General features: G+C 41.1%; 1 protein-coding gene across 1 annotated transcript; it reads left to right on the forward strand.

Annotated features, from left to right (window-relative positions):
- The first annotated feature begins 5,482 nt into the window (after positions 1-5,482).
- On the forward strand, positions 5,483-20,579 carry LOC139456478 (mucin-3B-like). Its single transcript, XM_071238209.1, has 6 exons — positions 5,483-6,315; positions 9,711-9,791; positions 10,862-11,005; positions 12,078-12,227; positions 14,184-14,441; positions 17,179-20,579. Exons 1-6 carry the CDS (start codon positions 5,897-5,899, stop codon positions 17,291-17,293), a joined length of 1,167 nt encoding a protein of 388 aa, XP_071094310.1. The 5' UTR covers positions 5,483-5,896; the 3' UTR covers positions 17,294-20,579.
- The last annotated feature ends 1,913 nt before the right edge of the window (positions 20,580-22,492 follow it).

The following is a 22,492-nucleotide window of genomic DNA, read 5'->3' on the forward strand; positions in this document are numbered from 1 at the left end:
TGGGTGATTGTGACTTCTTGGTGATTGATACTTCTGGTATACTGTTACTTCTAGGTGATTTTTACTTCTTGGTAACTGTTACTTCTTGGTGATTGTTACTTCTGGGTGATTGTTACTTCTGGGCGATTGCTACTTCTTGGTGATTGTGACTTCTGGGTGATTGGTACTTCTTGGTGATTGTTACTTATTGGTGATTGTTACTTCTGGGCAATTGTTACTTCTGAGCGATTGTTACTTCTTGGTGAGTGTTACTTTGGGGTGATTGTTACTTCTTGGTGATTGTTACTTCTAGGTGAGTGTTACTTCTGGGTAATTGTTACTTCTGGGTGATTGTTACTTCTTGGTGATTGTTACTTCTAGGTGATTGTTACTTCTGGGTAATTGTTACTTCTGAGCGATTGTTACTTCTTGGTGAGTGTTACTTCGGGATGATTGTTACTTCTGGGTGATTGTTTCTTCTGGGTGATTGTGACTTCTTGGTGATTCATACTTCTGGTATACTGTTACTTCTAGGTGATTTTTACTTCTTGGTAACTGTTACTTCTTGGTGATTGTTACTTCTGGGTGATTGTTACTTCTGGGCGATTGCTACTTCTTGGTGATTGTGACTTCTGGGTGATTGGTACTTCTTGGTGATTGTTACTTATTGGCGATTGTTACTTCTGGGCAATTGTTACTTCTGAGCGATTGTTACTTCTTGGTGAGTGTTACTTTGGGGTGATTGTTACTTCTTGGTGATTGTTACTTCTAGGTGAGTGTTACTTCTGGGTAATTGTTACTTCTGGGTGATTGTTACTTCTTGGTGATTGTTACTTCTAGGTGATTGTTACTTCTGGGTAATTGTTACTTCTGAGCGATTGTTACTTCTTGGTGAGTGTTACTTCGGGATGATTGTTACTTCTGGGTGATTGTTTCTTCTGGGTGATTGTGACTTCTTGGTGATTGATACTTCTGGTATACTGTTACTTCTAGGTGATTTTTACTTCTTGGTAACTGTTACTTCTTGGTGATTGTTACTTCTGGGTGATTGTTACTTCTGGGCGATTGCTACTTCTTGGTGATTGTGACTTCTGGGTGATTGGTACTTCTTGGTGATTGTTACTTATTGGTGATTGTTACTTCTGGGCAATTGTTACTTCTGAGCGATTGTTACTTCTTGGTGAGTGTTACTTTGGGGTGATTGTTACTTCTTGGTGATTGTTACTTCTAGGTGAGTGTTACTTCTGGGTAATTGTTACTTCTGGGTGATTGTTACTTCTTGGTGATTGTTACTTCTAGGTGATTGTTACTTCTGGGTAATTGTTACTTCTGAGCGATTGTTACTTCTGGGTATTTGTTACTTCGGGGTGATTGTTACTTCTTGGTGATTGTTTCTTCTAGGTGATTGGTACTTCTGGGTGATTATTACTTCTTGGTGATTGTTACTTCTGGGTGATTGTTACTTCTGGGTGATTGTTACTTCTAGGTGATTGTTACTTCTGGGTGATTGTTACTTCTTGGTGATTGTAACTTCTTGGTGATTGTTACTTCTGGGTGATTGTTACTTCTGGGTGATTGTTACTTTTTAGGTGATTGTTACTTCTAGGTGATTGTTACTTCTTGGTGATTGTAACTTCTTGGTGATTGTTACTTCTGGGTGATTGCTACTTCTGGGCGATTGTTACTTCTGGGTGCGTCGCTGGCCTATGGTTGTTACTTATTGGGTGGGTCACCGTCACTACCTAACTGACGCTTGGGGACCGTTACACATAAGTATTAAGTCTCGTGTAAGTCGAGTCTTTATACACGAAGAGTGGTAGGCGTCGACCGAGGTGTGACCTGGGGTCCCGAGTCCCGTGTGCCGACCGCCACCCCGGCCATATCTCTTATCATACCAGTACAACGTACAAATTGTATACATAATAATGATGCATTTACAGAAGTACGTACTACATTCTGAATGGGTAATATAAGCAAGGACTATTATACAATTTCATTTTAATGGACACGAATAAGTTGACTGTACCTGAATGACATTTATTGCTCATCTATCTACAATGAAGCTAAGCTTATATTAAGACTGGACATGCATGATAGTTGACATGACGCTTGGAGCGTCAGTCAGCCATCTTTGATTACAAAGGACGGACAGGTCAACCTGTGACCCTTAATCCTCAGATAGTACTTTTATTGTGTGACGTCAGTGCACCAACTGTGCTCAACGATACGGTTTAACTTAATAATTTAACTTCTAACTGTATACTTCTTTATGCTCATAATGTACGGAAACCGATGCACATTGTAAATATAAATATACATGAAAAGTAGCTGTATGACACAACATACCAAACCTGATCGACCTACCTGTGGTCCGCAAGCCGGTGGATTGTCGGGGGACCTCCCAATGTGTCACCATAAAACCAAGATACGGTCTGATGCTCAGAAAGTAATGCACGAGTGAACATAACTGTTACTTGTTTCACCTTTGGAATGTTTGTTTGTTTGTTGTTTAACGCCGCACTCAGCAATATTCCAGCTATATGACGACCACCTGTAAAATGAAATAAACGTGTCCATATTGAAAGAAACAATGTAGGCACAATGGGAACACTTGTGAAATGAAATAAAAACAACACATAACGGAAGTCATGGATTTTGTATATTAATAGTATAACGCAGAACAAAATATAACAATAGTTTTGCGATGCAATACTTTTACATTCAATCAACCTAAAATTGTCAAGACAGCCTTTCCTTTTTTTATTAAATGACCAGTGGTATGATATAAAATGTATAGAGTCATATACATTAACATGTCCGCTCAGATTGAGATCCACAGCTTGTTTATATAGGACAGTGGTCCGGGATGGTCTCGCTTTGGCCGCACTATACGTCACATTTACCGGATGGAGGAGCAAGATGTAGCTCTGAATCGTCGAGACAAAGAAAAAAGGAAGTTGCAATCCATAAGAAGTGTCATGTCTTCATATTCTCCCAACTTATAAATGCCTTTTCAAGACTATATATCACCAGACAAAGTTAAATACTAGAACAGTGGGAATTAAGACTATTGTTTGTTCCAGACTAGACTTACCCCAGTCTGCCGTCAAACAAAATTAATCATCTGCGTATAAATTACATAGAAATATATGAATGGAAAAGGCATAGAAAGGAAAGGAAAACATAATAAGCACACTTAAATTTGTTTCACAAAATGAAATGCGCAAAAATGTTCTTAGAATATATTGACTGAAACTTGACGTTTTGTCAAGGCGGGTACGTTTTTTTTTGTTTTTTTTTGGGGGGGGGTAAGATTTGAATTATTTAATGTTTGTAGATGAATACGAATAATGACTGTGTACGATATAATACTACTACTCATATGTGATTTGCAATGGTGCTGTTTCAAACCCTCTGACCCACACCCCTCCCCTCCCCTCGCTGTACCCCATAAAGACATGCATAAATAGGCGTTTATACATAATATATATATTACCCGTTTAAAGATAGCTTTCTGCGTCGTAATATTAAAAAATAGGTTGGCAGTGAAATATGCCACATGTTTAAAAAGGACACACGTTTTCTCATTGTTTCACATGTTTAAAAAGTTCGATACCGATCAACTGTTTGAAATAAAATATATTGCCAGACTGCCATCTGGACGCACAGACCCCTAAGCTGCAGCCCCTGACTAAACTCGACATGCCCTCACTGTAGCTTATTTTGACAAATAAATCGACGCGCAAATTTACTGCAGGGATTAAGTACCCATACACATTTGAAACTACGGGCCCGACACGAGATCTTCCTGCTACAGGTCTACGGGTAGGCGCTTATTTCAAACGCTGTCCAGTGTCCGTTGACTTGTATGAACTACAATGAATTAAAACGTAAATTCTATTCATCTTAAACATAGTTACTTGATGTTACTGATTCTATATTATTTTGTTGTTGTTTATACGGCTATAAGTATATAATTCCTCGCCTCATGTTTTAAAAAATGTTCCAAGTTTATACAGGAATCTGACGTGACTGGGCAACAGATATTGACAAACAATGTTTATACTTTTCTCCTGACGCTTATTTCTTAGCAAATATAAGACTTTAGTCAAACCATAGTGGTTCGGTCCATTGACTTAAAAAGGGTTGCGCTCCCAATGTACCTATATAGTAATGTCTGTATAGACAAATTGGGATTTAGGCATACTAGGATTGAACCAATTGTACGGCTAGTCGTGGCGTCGGCTATGGCCGCCGCATCACTAACGACTACATCGACGGCTACATCAACTACATAGACTAACGGTTAGTCTCTGAAAACACATGTTGATAGAAACAAAAACTCCATTTAAATTAAAAAGGAACCCCAGTGAGAAGGGCGCTTCAGAACCTTCAGAACAATCTAGACTTGCTTCATTCATGACTACGGCATTAAATATCAAAGTGCTAGGCGGAAGGGAAACTAATATAGTTCAGACTATACGTGTTAACTAGTCTAGCCAGTAATAAGTAATCTGACGAAATTGATAACCATCAATTTATATATTACCGTAAACTTCGATTTGTTTGAGTAGCATGATTTATAGGCGTGAACAGCCTCGATTATGTGAACAGACTGGACAATCAACCATAAAGCGAACGTATATATCGATAGATCATCAATCTTAAAAGAAATCAGATCTTTCTCATTTCTCCCATGCGATACCTATCTGTGAATAGCTGCCCGCACGTGCATTGGAGGATGTGTCAGGCGAACCATGCCCGCCCACTCTATATGAAGGATGCTTGGGTCCTTGAGCTAATCAGATCTAAACCGATTCGGTTTCGTTTCTTAACCACCTCCATTCGAAAATTTCGATCCCCGCAAAAGAAACTTCACCAGAACATTATTCCCTCACAAAGCAATTCAAGGCGCTAAGATATAAAATATCACATATAAAATATCCACACCAATACAATAGCGCGGCTTTATTAATTTACATTCATACTTTCTCTCAGGGTCATGTATCTCTATCAAAGATTATGGATTTGCTCACGAAATACTCTGTATTGATGAGGATGGCGATATTGTGGTCGAGACTTTTTATTGCGGCTGATCGAGTTGGTTTTTTTTCAAGCGAATGGAGGCTGAGTTTTATTATTTACACATAATTATGAGCTGTGTATATTTTTCTCCGAAAAGACCCTTACAAAACAAAGAGCGTACATGCTGTGGCGTCAAATAGAGGCCGGCGTGTATTGAAAACCGGACGACTAATAGAGGAAATACTGTACTTGAACCAAACTACCTTGGGTGGATATTCCGTCTTTAAGACCATGCTAGGTGTCAACAGAGATTAAACGATAATGAAATGTGCTGGGTTGAACTATATGTGATGTTAGTTATCACTAGCATGTTGCCACCAAATTGACTCCATCTTCAGTTAAAATGTAGACCTGCTTTACGACAACCAATTGTGACGGTTTACGACAGAAAGGGAGACAACTCTAATAAGTGCTTATAGTTTCATTGTTGCTGTTCAAACGATGAATCTGTGGATTTATTTCCCGGTTTGCCGGCCGTGGGATGATAAAACTTTTTAAAATGTCGCCCTAAAAGTTTGTAAGGCATAATGCCATGATGTAGAGGTAGCATAGCTTACTACTGAAGCTGAAACGCTCGCTCAGGTCATTGTTATCACCTAAGCTTGTTTCACTCCCGTATGCTACTGGCGACTCGTTCATGTTAAATGTTTAATACGCAAGTTGAAATTCGTATCAAACTTTTCTCGAATCAAATACGAGTGCACTTCATGTATGTCTTTTCACGTAGATGATACTTAGATCAGACAGTTTAGTGGTTAGGAGGAAATAGCGTCCGCCCTATCTTGGATATTGCACACCAAGATCTAGGCCTATACCACAGCATGTGATAGAAATGGCAAACCCAGACTATGGCTTCTACCTTAACAACAACAACAATAACAACAACAACAACAGTTATCTACCAAGTCTACGACATCCATCGCCATTTTTTCCATTGACAGCAACCTCACATATGCCATCCTCCATTTATCAAAACAGTCAAATTGGACAGAATGTGACATCCAATTTTACCTTCACATCTCCAACTCAGACCAATGTTGTATCCTACGCCTCACCGATGTATACTGCCTCAGTGTCCACAACACACAGTCCGTACCATGGACCTCGTACCGCCCCGGGGACAGGGGCGCGGTGGCAGCACACTGTACCCCAACAAATGCCGTGGATGTCTACAGTACCCCAGGGCAACTCTCCCGTCATTGTATTCACAGCACAGTCATCCCAGTCCACAGCATTTCAGCAGTCTTCTCTGTAAGTGTCCATTTCATTTTCCTTTCGAGTCCTAAAAAGGCTGTAGGCCTGAAGGCGGCACCAGTGGCCCACAAATTTTTAAGGCGCCGCAGTTCACTTTTCAAATTTGCATCCCTTAAACATGCCAGGAACCTCTGATCATGTGTTTTAAATCCTGGTTCACCCTGATTGTATGTCTTTGCTTGTCAGCACGATACCCATGCTCCTTGTGAATAAGTCTTCAGCAACCTTGTTTGGCGTAAGAGGCAACTATGCTTGGCGTAAGAGGATAGGATCGAGTGGTCAGGCTTGCCGACTTGGTTGATGCATGTCATCATATCCCAATTGAGTTGATCAATGCTCATGATGTCAATCACTAGATGTCTGATCCAGACTTGATTATTTACAGACCACCACCATATAGCTGGAATATTGCTGAGTGCAGCGTTAAACAATCTCATTAAAATCATATATTAGTTCTCGCTACTGCTAAACAAAGATCTGAAGACATCCCATTTGGGGTCACGTCAGAACGACCTTTCATCCGACCAATCAGAGCGTCGCTTACCAGATTATGTAAGTGACAGTCGGAATGTGATTTCTAATCGCACAATCTCGAAAACTTTAACATGGGGTATTCCGAACGATAGTAACGGGTTTAACGATTGAATCCTTATAATCTAGACCATCGGATAGCCATTCCTGAATGTTTTTTTTGTTCAGGTTTCAAATTTGTAATCGAGAATTTGTCAAAATATGTTTCAAAGCGTAGTCGCCAATTTGAAATTTGTGCCGTAGAGCACGAGAAAGCTGCCTTCTGATTGGTCATTCCATTCGTCAGTCACAGTTCGTGCAAGGTCGGTTTGACGTGACCCGTAATGGGATGTCCTCAGATCTTTGTTTAGCGATAGCGAGAACAAAGATCTGATTTTAATGAGATTGAGCGCTAAACGACAAACAAGCGATACCCATGCAGAGTGGGAAGTGTCTAAGACCTGCTTCACATGGGCTCTCCTCCCACACAGGGCCACTCATCTGTGTGCCCGTGACTAGTGAAAACCGAGAACTAAGATCTGATTTTAATGAGGTTGAGCGTTAAACAACAAACAAGCGATACCCATGCAGAGTGGGAAGTGTCTAAGACCTACATCACATGGGCTCTCCTCCCACACAGGGCCACTCATCTGTGTGTCCGTGACTAGTGAAAACTGAGGAACACTGCTTTTGGATATGACCAATGGTAGGGGTGACTATTACTATTGCGATAACTATTGATATTGAAAGAAACTATTTCAAAAACTATTGATATTGCAAGTAACTATTGCAATAAATATCGATAGTTTTCAGTGTATCATTTTAGATGGATTTTAGAGTCGAATTAAACCTTGGAACTGAAGTTTCCTTTTAATGTGATAACCATAACATCAAGTAAAAAGTAAAGTTTGAGATATGACTGATTCGTTTTTTCTTTACCCTTATAATTTAAGAAAAAGAAACTTCCACATTTCCATGTGTAAATTACTACCACTCATGATCAAAAGAAAAACAAATTTGAACAGCATTGCATGTATTTTATTGCTATGGTAAATACAATCGAAACTAACGATATTCCTAGCTGAAATCGATACTGTTGATCAGAAACTAATTTAACAATCGATGTATTGACTTTAAGTGCTTACCAATAGCAATATATCGATATTTCGATTTATCGTCACACCCCTAACCAATGGCGTCTGTGAATTGTTGTTCAAAGCGACATTGAACCAAATTCACTCATTAAAACTAAACATTGCAGATCTGTAAACAAATAGTAAAACTCAACGTTGCTGTACACAACTGGGAGGGACGAAAAACTGCATCTTGTATTTATCATGTACATATGTGTGTTTTTTTCGCAAATTGTTTGGATGATATTAATTACCTGTTCATCAAATGGTCTACAAAACTGACATTGATTAAAGATTTCATGTCATCTTATTATATATATTGATTCAAAATTTTTATGAAAAAATGTGTTGGCAATTGTTTTCTGTCTGGTCCAGATTCGATTGTTTTCAGATAGCCATCATATAGCTGGAATATTGCTGAGTGGAGCATTAAACAACAAACAAAATAAGACCAAAAATTTACATGACAGTCAGTATTTGCTTGTGTATATTACCAGACATCTTCCCGAGGCAAGAGAGTTAACTGACTATAAAAGTTCATTTTCCACCCTTGCCGAACTAGGCTGGTATTATGGAGTTACGTTTTGGCTGGGCTAACGAGTCTATGCATAGTCCAATCAAAATCGTGCACCGGAATTGAAATCCGGTTCGTAAACTGTTGTGCAGATTTCGGTTGATTGCAGAATTTGCAAAGCATGTGTTCCGCCAACTCGTTGTCAACAGATATTTTTCAAATCCTTTCATGTTTTTAATCAAGGTGCTCAAGTGATTTGATGCATTTCGCGTTGTAAGACCAGTTTTATCACAATATAGATCTTGATTATCGATCAGATCGTCCTGACTGGGTGCCACCATTTTGTGTGAAGCAAATGCAAGTGATATGAGAGGTGGAATCTGATTGGTCCATAGGAGAGGCATAGAAGGATATAACTGGTAATAGCCACTGGTAGCACTATTATCAGCCTAGTTTGGCAAGGGTGGAAACTGGACTTTTAAAGTCAGTTAACTCTCTTGCCTCGGGAAGATGATTACCAGATTCCACACTCAACAAATAGAAAACAGAAGTGTAGAACGGGAATATAATTGTCTCATAACTATGATTAAAGACGTTAGTTTCATTGACATTTGAACTGAGTTTGGTCATACGTCTGTATCTCTGACAAAGAATTTACATTTTTGTCAATTTTCTAATAGCCTGGAGCACTTATTGTGGTGAATTCGGTATATCAAAATGAGAATGTATCTAACTTTACCCACATGTGTAAGGCATGATTCTAATAAAATTTCTATTTCTATTAGTATTACTATGATAAACTAGGATCAGGGGTAGCCTAGTGGTTAAAATGTTTGTTCGTCAAGCCGAAGATCCGGGTTTGATTCCATATGTGGGTACAATTGAAACCCAATTTATGGTGCCCACCGCTGTGATATTGTTAAGGCTGTAAAACAATACTCACTCGCTAAACATGTTAAACTTGGTTAATGAAAGTTTATGAGTTGTAAAATATAACTGGAATTCTAAGTCTACAATCCAGGCATTGTTGATTCATGGTAAGTTTTTATATCTCACAGGTAGGGATATTCACATTGATTTCATTACCATTGTAGGCTAGGGGTGGGCACTCGCATTAATTTGGTGACCGATTTTTTTTTGTTTTTTGATTATTACAATATATATACATCATCATCATAGAGATGAAATAATCCTACTCCTCATCCTCATCATGACAAGATTTCTTTGTATTGCAGGACCTCCAAGTTTGAGCCCAAAGCATCCTGCAGCTTCACTCAGAGAAGACCAAAGAGACATAGTGAACTGCATTACAATACGTAAGTCTGTTCCTCACAGAGCTACAGCACCCGTGAAAATTCGGAGTAAAAAAGGTCTTCAGCAACCCATTCTTGCCGAAAAAGGCGACTATGCATATCGTAAAAGGCGACTAATGGGACCGGTTGGTTGATACATGTCATCTATCCCAATGGTGTGGATCGATACTCATGATGTCAATCACTGTATTGTCTGGTCCAGACTCGATTATTTTACAGACTGCCGTCATATAGCTGGAATATTGCAGAGTGCGGCGTTAAACAACAAAAATACAAAACAAAATAAAACAAACACAGAGCTACAGATAAGCTGCATGTTTGTGTAAAACCCCAAAATATTCAAAACCCAATTACTTTCAATTAATTAAATTGCATACAGAAACGCATGCATAAAATGAAAAACTGAAATGTATAAAAACAGCATGCGTAAATACCCAAATGAAGCTTTTTCAGCATGCTAATTCCCAAAACACAATTACAAGCTAATTTACTTTCTGAGTCAAGCCGATAGTAAGAACCCTTAAATGCATCTTAAACATCATTATTATATTTTTGAAACCTTAAAATGTTTACTCATTCTGGGAAAAACCCAATAGAGTGATGAATAGACAAGTGAAAAATGTAATAACCCAATTAGAATAGAAACCTTCAAGTAAAAACTCAATTGCTCAAAAAGTTATCTGGAGCTTCTTTCAGCCTTCTAAGATTGATTTTTTTTATTAGGGAGCCAAGTGGCTCCTAACATGAATATTTCAGAAACCCAACCTAATTTTTAGATGATTGTTTTTTTTTCCCAAGGAGTCAGACTGAGAGTCGGAGATAGGACATTATGTTCATATGGGTTTCATTGTGTGAAGTCTAAGATCTTCTTTTACCAAAATACTGTATCCCTAGAGGGGGTGCTCATTAGGCTTGGGTGTGCAATACAGTAGATATTGTCGCTGGAAGTTTATTTTTAGGGAGCCAAAGCTGACAGTGCAGTAGATCAGATTAGGTCGTAATCATAGATTTAAGTTGCATTCGTGACCAAAATTGTCGCTATTTAGAGAACTTTTTGCTGTCTCTGCCTCCAGTTCCATGTGTCCCAGCTCAAAGGTCCGAATCACGGATGAGAAGATGGCCGCTCGGATGGAGGGCTTGAACCTAACTGGGACGTCTGAAGCCACAGACCGCAGGCAGTACTCCAGCTGGGAAAAACTTAGGGAAATAGAGGACAGGTAATGGATGAACAAATCATACGTAATCAGTGTTCCTGTTTACCGGTATTTACCAGTGTTTTACTGGTAAAGTTAGGCATGGACCTGTAATTCATCATCTTACTGAGGCAAGCGTACTGTGGCAAGGGTGGAAACAAACACTTTGATAAAAAGGCAAGTGGACGCTCTTGCCTCGGGAAGATGGTAATTCATGTGACTGCCAGTCCCTGTGGACCGACAAATAAAGTACCCTTTAAATTTGTTTTGAACAAAACATACGCGATATTCATGTAAGTATATATTTCGAACGAAGTCAACTCGTCTGTTACTATCAGGGTTTCCCGTTGTCTAGTTTTAGTGCAAGGAAATTTATAGTGACTTTGTCTCGAAATATGAAAAAAGGGAGATAAAACTGTGACTGAACTCTGTGTGAATGATGTGTAGATTACTTCAGAGATGACGTCATTGCATTGCACATGATGTTGAAAGGATTAAAACCAGGTAATTTTCATTTTATTTGTTGAAGGTTGGGACTGACAAATGTTTAGGGGGACTGGTAATTATGGATATCTATTTCTTTTTGGAGCAATGTTTTCCCAGCTTCTTCTTGTCCCTTCTGTCACTGGTGACTGATGAAGTAGCCCTGAAACATTGTTACAAACAATAAAGATGTTAAAAGATTGTACTTGTTGTTACCATGCCTTTCTCTCTGCATTAAGGGTCTAAAACAAGGACTGGTCGGCTCAGAGTCAGTATGCTGTGTCTGAGTAGGGTATTCATGTTAAACTGCGGCATGGTATCTCAGTCAGCTAGCATTATAAAATCGGTATTAGTATGGACTATTACAAGCAACCAAACACGCACACTTCTCATCTCTGAAACACAGAACCTTGGCAGCTAAAACTTTGCATTTTTGTATATATACTGTATTTGGTCATTTCCTCCGAAACCTAGATATTCTGTATAGGATCCCACCTTGTGATGATGTTTCTAAGATTTGTCGAAATAAGTCAATTTGAAACATGGCTTCATGAATCATTATGAAATACCATTAGCAGTATAAACCCAACCCATTGGAATATTTGCTCTCCAGGTTAGAAGATGAAGACATGGGGATAGATGCCCCCAGTACAATCAACCAGAATACCAACTCTAGTCTGCCTCGTCTCAGAATCAAGGCTGGCATCAACCCACAAGATTTACTCAAGTCCACCATTTTACCCCAGACAATACTCGAAGATTTGTAAGTGCAACTGTAGAAGGGATTCCATGCATACAAACTGACGTGTTTGAATTTATTATAACTTACCATCTCAAAAAGTTTGGGAGTGTTGGTGCCCTCATTTGGGAGAGCTGGTGGATCCTATTTGGGAGAGTTGTTGCCCCTGTTTGGGAGAGCTAGTGGATCCTATTTGGGAGAGTTGTTGCCCCTGTTTGGGAGTGCTAGTGGATCCTATTTGGGAGAGTTGTTGCCCCTGTTTGGGAGAGCTAGTGGATCCTATTTGGGAGAGTTGTTGCCCCTGTTTGGGAGAGCTAGTGGATCCTATTTGGGAGAGTTGTTGCCCCTGTTTGGGAGAGCTAGTGGATCCTATTTGGGAGAGTTGTTGCCCCTGTTTAGGAGTGCTAGTGGATCCTATTTGGGAGAGTTGTTGCCCCTGTTTAGGAGTGCTAGTGGATCCTATTTGGGAGAGTTGTTGCCCCTGTTTAGGAGTGCTAGTTGATCCTATTTGGGAGAGTTGTTGCCCCTGTTTAGGAGTGCTAGTGGATCCTATTTGGGAGAGTTGTTGCCCCTGCTTGGGAGAGCTAGTGGATCCTATTTGGGAGAGTTGTTGCCCCTGTTTAGGAGTGCTAGTGGATCCTATTTGGGAGAGTTGTTGCCCCTGTTTGGGAGAGCTAGTGGATCCTATTTGGGAGAGTTGTTGCCCCTGTTTGGGAGAGCTAGTGGATCCTGTTTGGGAGAGTTGTTGCCCCTGTTTGGGAGAGCTAGTGGATCCTATTTGGGAGAGTTGTTGCCCCTGTTTAGGAGAGATGGTGCCCTGTGTTTGGGAAACTTGGTATCCCCAAATGAGGAGAGATTAAGAGAGAGGTTTAACAGTATTACAGATATATTGTGGCGTGTCAGCTTAATGTGGGAGGAAAGCCCGAAGTGATGCAGGTCTCAGACGGTGCTGATAAACATGGAAACATAATCGGGGTGAACCGGGATTCAAACCTACAATCATAGGTTTCTGGTTTGCCAAAGGGACGCATCTCTGCACAGCGAGTCACAGCACCTTAGACGACTAGGCCACCTGTGCCCCCCTCCGATGATGAGAGATGTTGCCCCTGTTTGGGAGAGATGGTGCCCTAGTGTTTGTCATAGATGGTCCCCTCATTTAGATAGTTGATGTCCCCTGTTTGGAGAGATGGTCCCCTCTTTTAGATAGTTTGTGTCCCCTGTTTGGGAGAGATGGTCCCCTCTTTAAGATAATTGGTGTCCCCTGTTTGAGAGAGATGGTCCCCTCTTTTAGATAGTTGGTGTCCCCTGTTTGGGAGAGATGGTCCCCTCTTTTAGATAGTTGATGTCCCCTGTTTGGGAGAGATGGTCCCCTCTTTTAGATAGTTGGTGTCCCCTGTTTGGGAGAGCTGGTGCCCTCTTTTGGATAGTTGGTGTCCCCTGTTTGAGAGAGATGGTCCTCTCTTTTAGATAGTTGGTGCCCTCTGTTTTACAGAATTACCCTTGTTCGGGAGAGATGGTGCCCTTTGTTTGGGAAACTTGGTATCCCCTGATGATGGTCCCCTCTTTTAGATAGTTGGTGTTCCCTGTTTGGGAGAGATGGCCCCCTCTTTTAGATAGTTGGTGTCCCCTGTTTGGGAGAGATGGTCCCCTCTTTTAGATAGTTGGTGTCCCCTGTTTGGGAGAGATGGTCACCTCTTTTAGATAGTTGGTGTCCCCTGTTTGGTGGAGATGGTCCCCTCTTTTAGAGAGTTGGTGTCCCCTGTTTGGGAGAGGTTATCCCCTCTTTTAGATTCCTGCCATGTGTCAAGAGGTACGAATCCCGAAAACATCCTGTTAATGATCCTGTCTATCATGGTTGATTTGACGATAGTTGTACCACTTTACTCCCACATAAAGCTGTCAAGGATCGACCGAACTTAAACTCTGTTTCAATGGTGTTTAACCCCCAAACCACACACTAACATGGTTGACCTGTTTCAGAAATAAGCCATGTATGCAGGTCGTGTTGTGGAAACCCCCTGGCATTGTGAAGGACATTGAGGAGATGTTTTCACCCAAGGCATCCGGTATTCAAGGCAGCAGCCTAGAGGACTCAGTCATCAGCACAGAGGACGTCCTCAGCAACATGGAGGACTTAGTGACCAGTTCAGAGAACCAGGATCTGCCAAGTCAAATACTACAGCAGCCTGTCCGTAACCTCACCATAACAGTGCCTTCCCCGTCATCATATACAGACATGTGAGTGGTCAGAAACCTCACTATAAGGCCATAATAATTTGATTCCTAGATTATCATCCGCTGTGAAGTGGGAGGCTTTATTTTGTTTTATTTTCTATTAACGTCAAGATAAGACTGGACACCTTAGTATGAACAATAGATGACTGTAATAACAAGCATAATAAATAAACATTGATGTCAACAGTAGCAGTCGGATGTATTGGTGTCAAATCTACCGTATTCGATGTAATAAGCCCCCCGCACCTATGACGATATTTGCTGATATATTGGCGAATGAACAATCCCAATTAGCACCCTTACGATTGATGAATGTACACAATACTTAGTTATTCGCGTAAAATACACACTTGTGTGTTATATGCACCCTTAATTATGGGCAATTAAATTCTTGAAAAATATATCTGTTGTACATAAACATTTCAGGCTGTCACCATAAACCACAAAATCTATCTTTCAACTCTGTTTTTTTCTAACCCAAATAATATTTTAACAAGGGCCCCCTATTTCTAATTTTGAGAGTGCCCTAGGCGCTTATTACGTCGAATACGGTATTTCTGTTTTCCCTGACCCAACTGATACTTGTGCATTCATGAATTTATCTTCTTTGATAGGCATTTAGACGTTGGAGTATTGAGTAAGGATAAGAATTTATGGATGAACAACTTCTTTTTTACAATTAAGAGCGATGTTTCGGTGTAGGTTGCTTGATAACGGTGTTAATTGTAATATAGAAGTTGTTCATCCATAAATTCTTATCCTTACAATGAATTTATCCTCAACTGACGTTAACTTGTTGAAGAGTCATAGACTCTGGCAGAGGAGAGGCATACCAGTCTTTGATGGCTTGCACACCCTTCCATATTTTCAAAATAGTGTCAGTGTCTTCCTTCTATGTACTGTAATGATCTGAAATTGCATTTAGGCCTGGGACGAGTCCAAAATTATTACCCGGGTATCCGACCCCCTATTACCCAACCCGACCCTACCCTACCCTACCCAACCCTACCCGACCATACCCAACCCTACCCAACCCAACCCAACCCTACCCAAACCTACCCAACCCTACCCAACCCTACACGACCCTACCCCACCCTACCCGACCCTACCCGACCCTACCCGACCCTACCCCAACCCTACCCAACCCTACACGACCCTACCCCACCCTACCCGACCCTACCCGACCCTACCCAACCCAACCCAACCCAACCCTACCCAACACAACCCAACCCAACCCAACCCTACCCGACCCTACCCGACCCTACCCGACCCTACCCAACCCTACCCGACCCTACCCAACCCTACCCGACCCTACCCGACCCTACCCGACCCTACCCAACCCTACCCGACCCTACCCGACCCTACCCGACCCTACCCGACCCTACCCAACCCTACCTGGGTACCCATTGCAGGTCTCAAGAGTTGGGAACAAAATGTCTGATTGGGAATTGTTTTACTGCAGCCCTGGCCAAAACTATTTAGATACGTGTATTAAACTATCAGACCACGCGTACGTGGAAGTTGACTGAAGCTTTATCTTTAGTTCGGAAAATGCGAACATTAGCAACATGTAGTGTCACTGAGCTGTAGTGAGTTTTTGTCATTAAAAAATATATCACTTGACTAACCATGGGTCCGGGTGGTCCTGTGGGTACCCGGGTCCTACTCAGGACCCATCCGACCCGAGTACCCGATGTGGGGAGTGCCTGAGAACCAAGACTAGTTTTTTTTTTAGCCTTATGATTCAATGGATACGAGGACACAATACATGTTGATCATTGAAAAGTCCTGATATGGTCTGTGAATATTTGTATGCACCGAACTGTATGTAGATTAGGGCTGGCATGAGTCCAAATTTACTACCCGGGTACCCACCCCACTATTACCTGACCCTACCCGGTACCAGCTGTTGTTCTCAAGAGATAGCAACAAATGTCCAATTGGGAATAGTTTGACCGTAGCCCTTGCAAAATGTATTTAGATATTCATATTAAACGATCTGGTCATGCATACACTGAAGTTGACTGAAGTTTTATCTCTATTCAAACATATAAAGTCAGAAGGAATGTGTGCATAGTCAGAAAGAAATGCGAACATTAGTCACTTATAGTGTAACCGTGGAAGTTCTTGATAATTTTTGCCATTAAACAATATATCATGTAAGTAACCACAGGTCTGGGTAGTCCTGTGGGTATCCGGGTCCTACTCCGGAATCACCCAACCCGGGTACCCAAGTTAACCCGTCCCAGCCCTAATGTAGATGTCATTGTATTTCAGTGTTCATGGGCCTGTGGCCTTCATACATCCCAGCTGGGGATTCTTGGGTAGACTTGGTCCCCAGCAACCTATGCAGGTCACAATGGGTCTCAGGTGGTGAGGCACGGTTGATTGCAGGTCATTATATCCCGACAACATGGATAATGTTCATGATATCAATCACTGGATTGTCTCATCCAGACTTGATCGTTTACAGCTTGCCGTAGGACGGTCGGGTAGCCTGGTGGTTAAAGCGTCCGCACGCCACACCAAAGACCCGGGTTCGATTCCCGACATGGGTACAATGTGTGAAGCCCATTTCTGCTGTCCCCCCGCCGTGATATTGCTGGAATATTGCTAAAAGCGGCGTAAAACCATTCTCACTCACTCACTCACTCACTACAGCTTACCGTCATACAGCTGGCATAAAAATAAACAAACAAAACAAACATATGAAATAAATCGGACTTGTATTTGTCTGCAGGTTTCCCTCAACAGCCCTGACCTCCAGCACAGACGCAACTGAGCTCTGTCATTTCACCAACTCAACCCCAACTCAGCATTGTCAGTTTGCAGAGGACGACAACATGGACCTATGACATAGATCAGTCTAGCTCCTTCATCCAAAATATTTTCATGAATAGCTTTGTATAGGAATCTGGTGTTATGCTCTCCATATCTAATGGGTGCACCATAGTGTATTAGGATATGCCCCATTGATGTGTCATTCTCCTGTTTCACTGTCTGTCAGAGGGGCGGTTGGGTAGCCTGGTGGTTAAAGGTTCGATTCCCGACATGGGTACAATGTGTGAAGCCCATTTCTGGTGTCCCCCGCCATTATATTGCTGGAATATTGCTGAAAGCGGCGTAAAACCATACTCACTCACTAACTCTCTGTCAAATAATATTTCAGTTTCATTGAACATCCAGCTATGGTTTTATTTCAAGTCAAGTATTTCAACAGTTTTGCAGACATTTCTGCTTGAACTTTTAGAAAATAGCTGAGCTGTATCAATTGTTATATTTGGGATGACACTTTCTTATCAAATTATAATTGATTATGTGTCCCCAGTGGATTAGTTTTGTAACTCTTTATGAAAACTTTCAACAGTATTTCAAAATGAGCCCATTCAATCAAATTAATGAAATCATTATAATCAGGATTCATAACGTCTGTCTTGGACTTGAAGTTTCTGTATCTGTATTTGACTGAAAAATATCAGTGCATCAATTTATCTGATATTGTTATAAAGATAGAGATTGAGATTTCAGTCTGTGATATAATATCCCCCACGTTTATTACAGTTCTCAGCTCCATGGCTTAATAAAGACATTTTGTTAGTACCATATGTGTAACAGTGCTAACTGTACAAAGAAACATGGCCTTTGTTTGGCTGGTATATAGGTGTAGTCATTATCGTTATATTGATATTCCCATACAGTTGATACAGTTGAAACATGAGGATGCAGCTACAGCTGTAGTATGTAGTAAGAGTCCGCAGCACCCCACAAAACTGTAGTAAGAGTCCGCAGCACCCCACAAAACTGTAGTAAGAGTCTGCAGCACCCTACAAAACTGTAGTAAGAGTCTGCAGCACCCCACAAAACTGTAGTAAGAGTCTGCAGCACCCCACAAAACTGTAGTAAGAGTCTGCAGCACCCCACAAAACTGTAGTAAGAGTCTGCAGCACCCAACAAAACTGTAGTAAGAGTCTGCAGCACCCCACAAAACTGTAGTAAGAGTCTGCAGCATCCCACAAAACTGTAGTAAGAGTCTGCAGCACCCAACAAAACTGTAGTAAGAGTCTGCAGCACCCCACAAAACTGTAGTAAGAGTCTGCAGCATCCCACAAAACTGTAGTAAGAGTCTGCAGCACTTCAAGGTTTTTTTCCTGCATCAAGCTGACACTCCTTGATACAGCTGAAGGGGCGGTCCGGTAGCCTAGTGGTTAAAGCGTTCGCTCGTCACGCCGAAGACCCGGGTTCGATTCCCGACAGGGGTACAATGTGTGAAGCCCATTTCTGGTGTCCCCCGCCATGATATTGCTGGAATATTGCTAAAAGCTGCGTAAAACCATATTCACTCACTCACTGATATATCTGAAATACTGTTCAAAGCAGCATTAAACCCAACTCACTCACTCACTCACTCTGACCTGATGACACATAGTGTTGTACAATTCTATACTCAGTGCACACAAATACCCGAGGAAGATTTTCAATCATGGCTGGATTTTCCTTTTAGTTCTCATTTTAGCATGTACAGAAACTGTTGACAATTTTACTTGTTTAGAAGTGTAGTTGTGAATGTGACTGTAGAGAGTATCTCTGGCATTTTTCGGGCCTGTTACATATTATTCCTTGTAATCCCTTTGTTCTCAGTGTCAGTGTAGTCAATTCTAGATACCAGAGTAAATGTTCACTTTGTTTTCCTGTCATTGACTGTTATGTTCTTGGTTGTACATGTATGTCCACCGTTGTGTGCTGTCATGTCTGGAAGTCTGGATGGCCTATGTTGTGATATGTCTGAATTGTTTGTCTGTCATCTAGATGCCATCTAGATGCATGGATCTATCAATGATTAGTCTAGACCTTGAACTTGACATTGATCCTGACCTTGACTTTTGTTTCTCACCTTGAACTTGATATCGACCTTGACACATTTACCTTGACCTTGATATATCTATTGGTATTTTTTCAGTAACGGTGCACTTCTTACACGAGCACATGTATATACAGTGTTTCAGATCCTTCTAGTTCACAATTCCTTATTGTGAATTATTTTCTCGTAGTTCCCCACTTTGTCTCACTGGTCTTCATGGTCTTGGCTGTGTGGACTAGGAGTTTTGTCCGCCCAACACTCGATACCAGGTAGTTGTGCAAGGTTTAATATTTGACTGAATTATCTCTGTCGATATGTTCAACTCACAGAGGATCAGGGTTCTGACAAATTGGTCAAATACCTTAGGAAATGAAACTTGATTTTCTATAGGTTAAGGGTCAAACCATTTAATATTCAGGTGTGGGGGAGACCTGGTTTTTTTTGACGATATTCTTTCTGTCACCGCTTCCAGACAATGTTTTCTCTGAATTTTTTTCACGACATGCATCATATCAAGCGAACTTTTTTGTGTGTGTAAAACTTGAGGTCAAATTATTTTGTTCACCACATTCTGAGGTCCGAGGTCCGAGGTCCAAATCAGAGGTCCCTCCCACCAGAATGTCAAATGTTCAGTTGCCAAGATCAGCAAGGTTCTAGTCTGAGCATTGATCCAATATGTGTGTGACTTGTACTCTTGATGTCATGGGAGTGGTCAATATTTCTTTGGAGAATCATTGTAGGTTCAGATATTTGTAATATTCTGGATAATAAAGACACACTGGAGGCAGCAATTCACATATACCTTTATTTTGCTGTTACATGCAATTAACAATGATAAACGAATCTGTACAAATTATGATTACTCATTAGATGTTCGTGGTAACCATGGTAACAGTGTTCCGTTGCTGGAAATGATGTTTATTGTTCTCTTATATTCAAGCAAAGGCACTTGGAACTGGATTAAAAACAATATTTGAACAATTTGAGAAATGCCGTTTTCTGGGTGTATAAAACTGTACTATATTTTGACACAACTGGACGAATAATTTGCTGCTTTCGATTTTTTTCAAATATTTATTTTTAATCCTGTTCCAATGCCTATGGACGAACAAGTCGTTAGCAGAAAAGGGTGTATAAAGTTTGAGAGTTTCACGAAGTACATAGTTTATAGGATATGATACACTTTCTACAATGTTCGCAAATAGTGTAGAAACAAATTTCAGCTTACATGATAAGTATTTATGATTGTCATTGTACTCTTCAAATGATAGTAAAAGACTTCTAGTTTTCGTAGTTATTGTTTATTTTATTCTGTTGACACCATGGAGATTCCAGGTTTGATTTGCTCCACGGGAACACTGTGTGTGCATGTGTGCGTGGACTTTGTGAGAACATCAATCGATTATTGAGCAAGCAGACATTGCAACGTTGTGTGGAGCATAGAGGTGAAGTGAAATTGGGTTGAAGGTTTTGTCCAAGATTATTGCACTTATATAGTGACAAGCATGCATGTATGTGTGTGTGGCTGCTTGTACTGGTCCGGACTGATGGCGATTTATAGTGCTAGCACACCGCAGTTTAACATGAATACCCCACTCAGACACTGTATACTGACTCCGAGCCGCATCTGTGATCGAGTTGATAGAGCGTCTTCCCTGGGAGCAGGTCAGTGGTTCAGGTCATACTAAAAGACGTCAAAAGATGGTAAACTGGTTATCTTGCTAGGAGCTTGGCCTTAAGGCTAAAAAACAAGGACTGGCAGGCTCAAAGTCCATATACTGTGTCTGAGTGGTGTATTCATGAGTGGTGTTGCTACATAAGTGCAATAATCTTGAACGCGACATTTAACCCCATTTTACCACGTCACCCCAACTCACTTCACCTCACCTTGAGTGAGTGAGTGATTTGGGTTAACGCTGCTTTTAACAGTATATCAGTTATATCACGGCGTGTCAGCTTAATGTAGGAGGAAAGCCCGAAATGATGCAGGTCTGAGACGTTTACCAATTTGCTGAAATCCACGAGCACGGGTATGGTACAGACAAACCTGGAGACAATCGGGGCAAACCAGGATTCCAACCCACAATCATAGGATTCTGGCGTGCCCAAGGGACGCAACTCTGCCCAGCGAATCGTGGCGCCCTACACGACTTGTGCAACCCCTGACCCCACCTCACCTTGAGTACTCAGTTCAAATAAAAATAAAGGCTTCATAAGGAATAGGCGGCAGGTTAGCCTATTGGTAAAGGGCTCGCTGGTCGTCAAAGGCCCACTTCTATTCCCCACATATGAAGAATATGTGAAGCTCATTTATGCTGTCTGGTGGATATTGTTGGAACATTGTCTAAAGGAGCGTAAGACCCAACTCACACTCACTCATAACAAAATTTTAAAAGGTGTAAAAAATTTGTAGTTCTTAAAGATACTCGTTGGCTTTTAGGAATCAAAATAGTCCTGAAATATTTGGCTTCATGTTCCAATAGTCCCACTGCTAAACCATGACATATGCTATGGAAGGACAGCGGAATCAAACAACGCCCTCGTGCCAACAGAGAAAGTGAAAACAGGGACGGTGACTACAATGGCCTCCACAAGGATCTTTTGTATTTCTGTAGAATAACAAAGTCCCCGAAGAGGATACATCACTGATCGGGTGGTCAGGCTCGCTGACTTGGTTGAAGAAGCATGTCATTGATCCCAATTGCGTTGATCAATGCTCATGATGTCAATCACTGGATTGTCTGGTCCAGCCTTGATTATTTACAGACTGCCGTCATATAGCTGGAATATTGCTGAGTGCGGCATAAAACAACAAAACAACCAACCAACCAACATCTCTGATATTGCTGACATGTATAAAACAACTGTCCTTTAGGTATGTACATCTGACATTAAATGCTGGTACCCTGCTGGCTTTCCCATATGTGCACGCACTCACGCACGCACGCACGCACGCACGCACACGTCAGAGACACATTCACACATGCATGCACCAAAGCGTGTGTTTCGACAACAGAACTATCAATGACATGCAGAAAATACCCCACAATATAATCTTCAACTATACAGATGGAAACACACATAGGATTAGCATGCTTGTCAATGCAACGCCACACCACTGACTATCGTGGCACCAGACAACATGTTAATAAGACTTACCATTGACTCAAACAGCAGTTCATCTGCTAAATTCATG

The sequence above is a fragment of the Haliotis cracherodii genome, unplaced genomic scaffold (assembly GCF_022045235.1).
Source record: "Haliotis cracherodii isolate W230 unplaced genomic scaffold, xgHalCrac1.p SCAF_11, whole genome shotgun sequence".
NCBI classification, from domain to species: Eukaryota; Metazoa; Mollusca; class Gastropoda; order Lepetellida; family Haliotidae; genus Haliotis; species Haliotis cracherodii.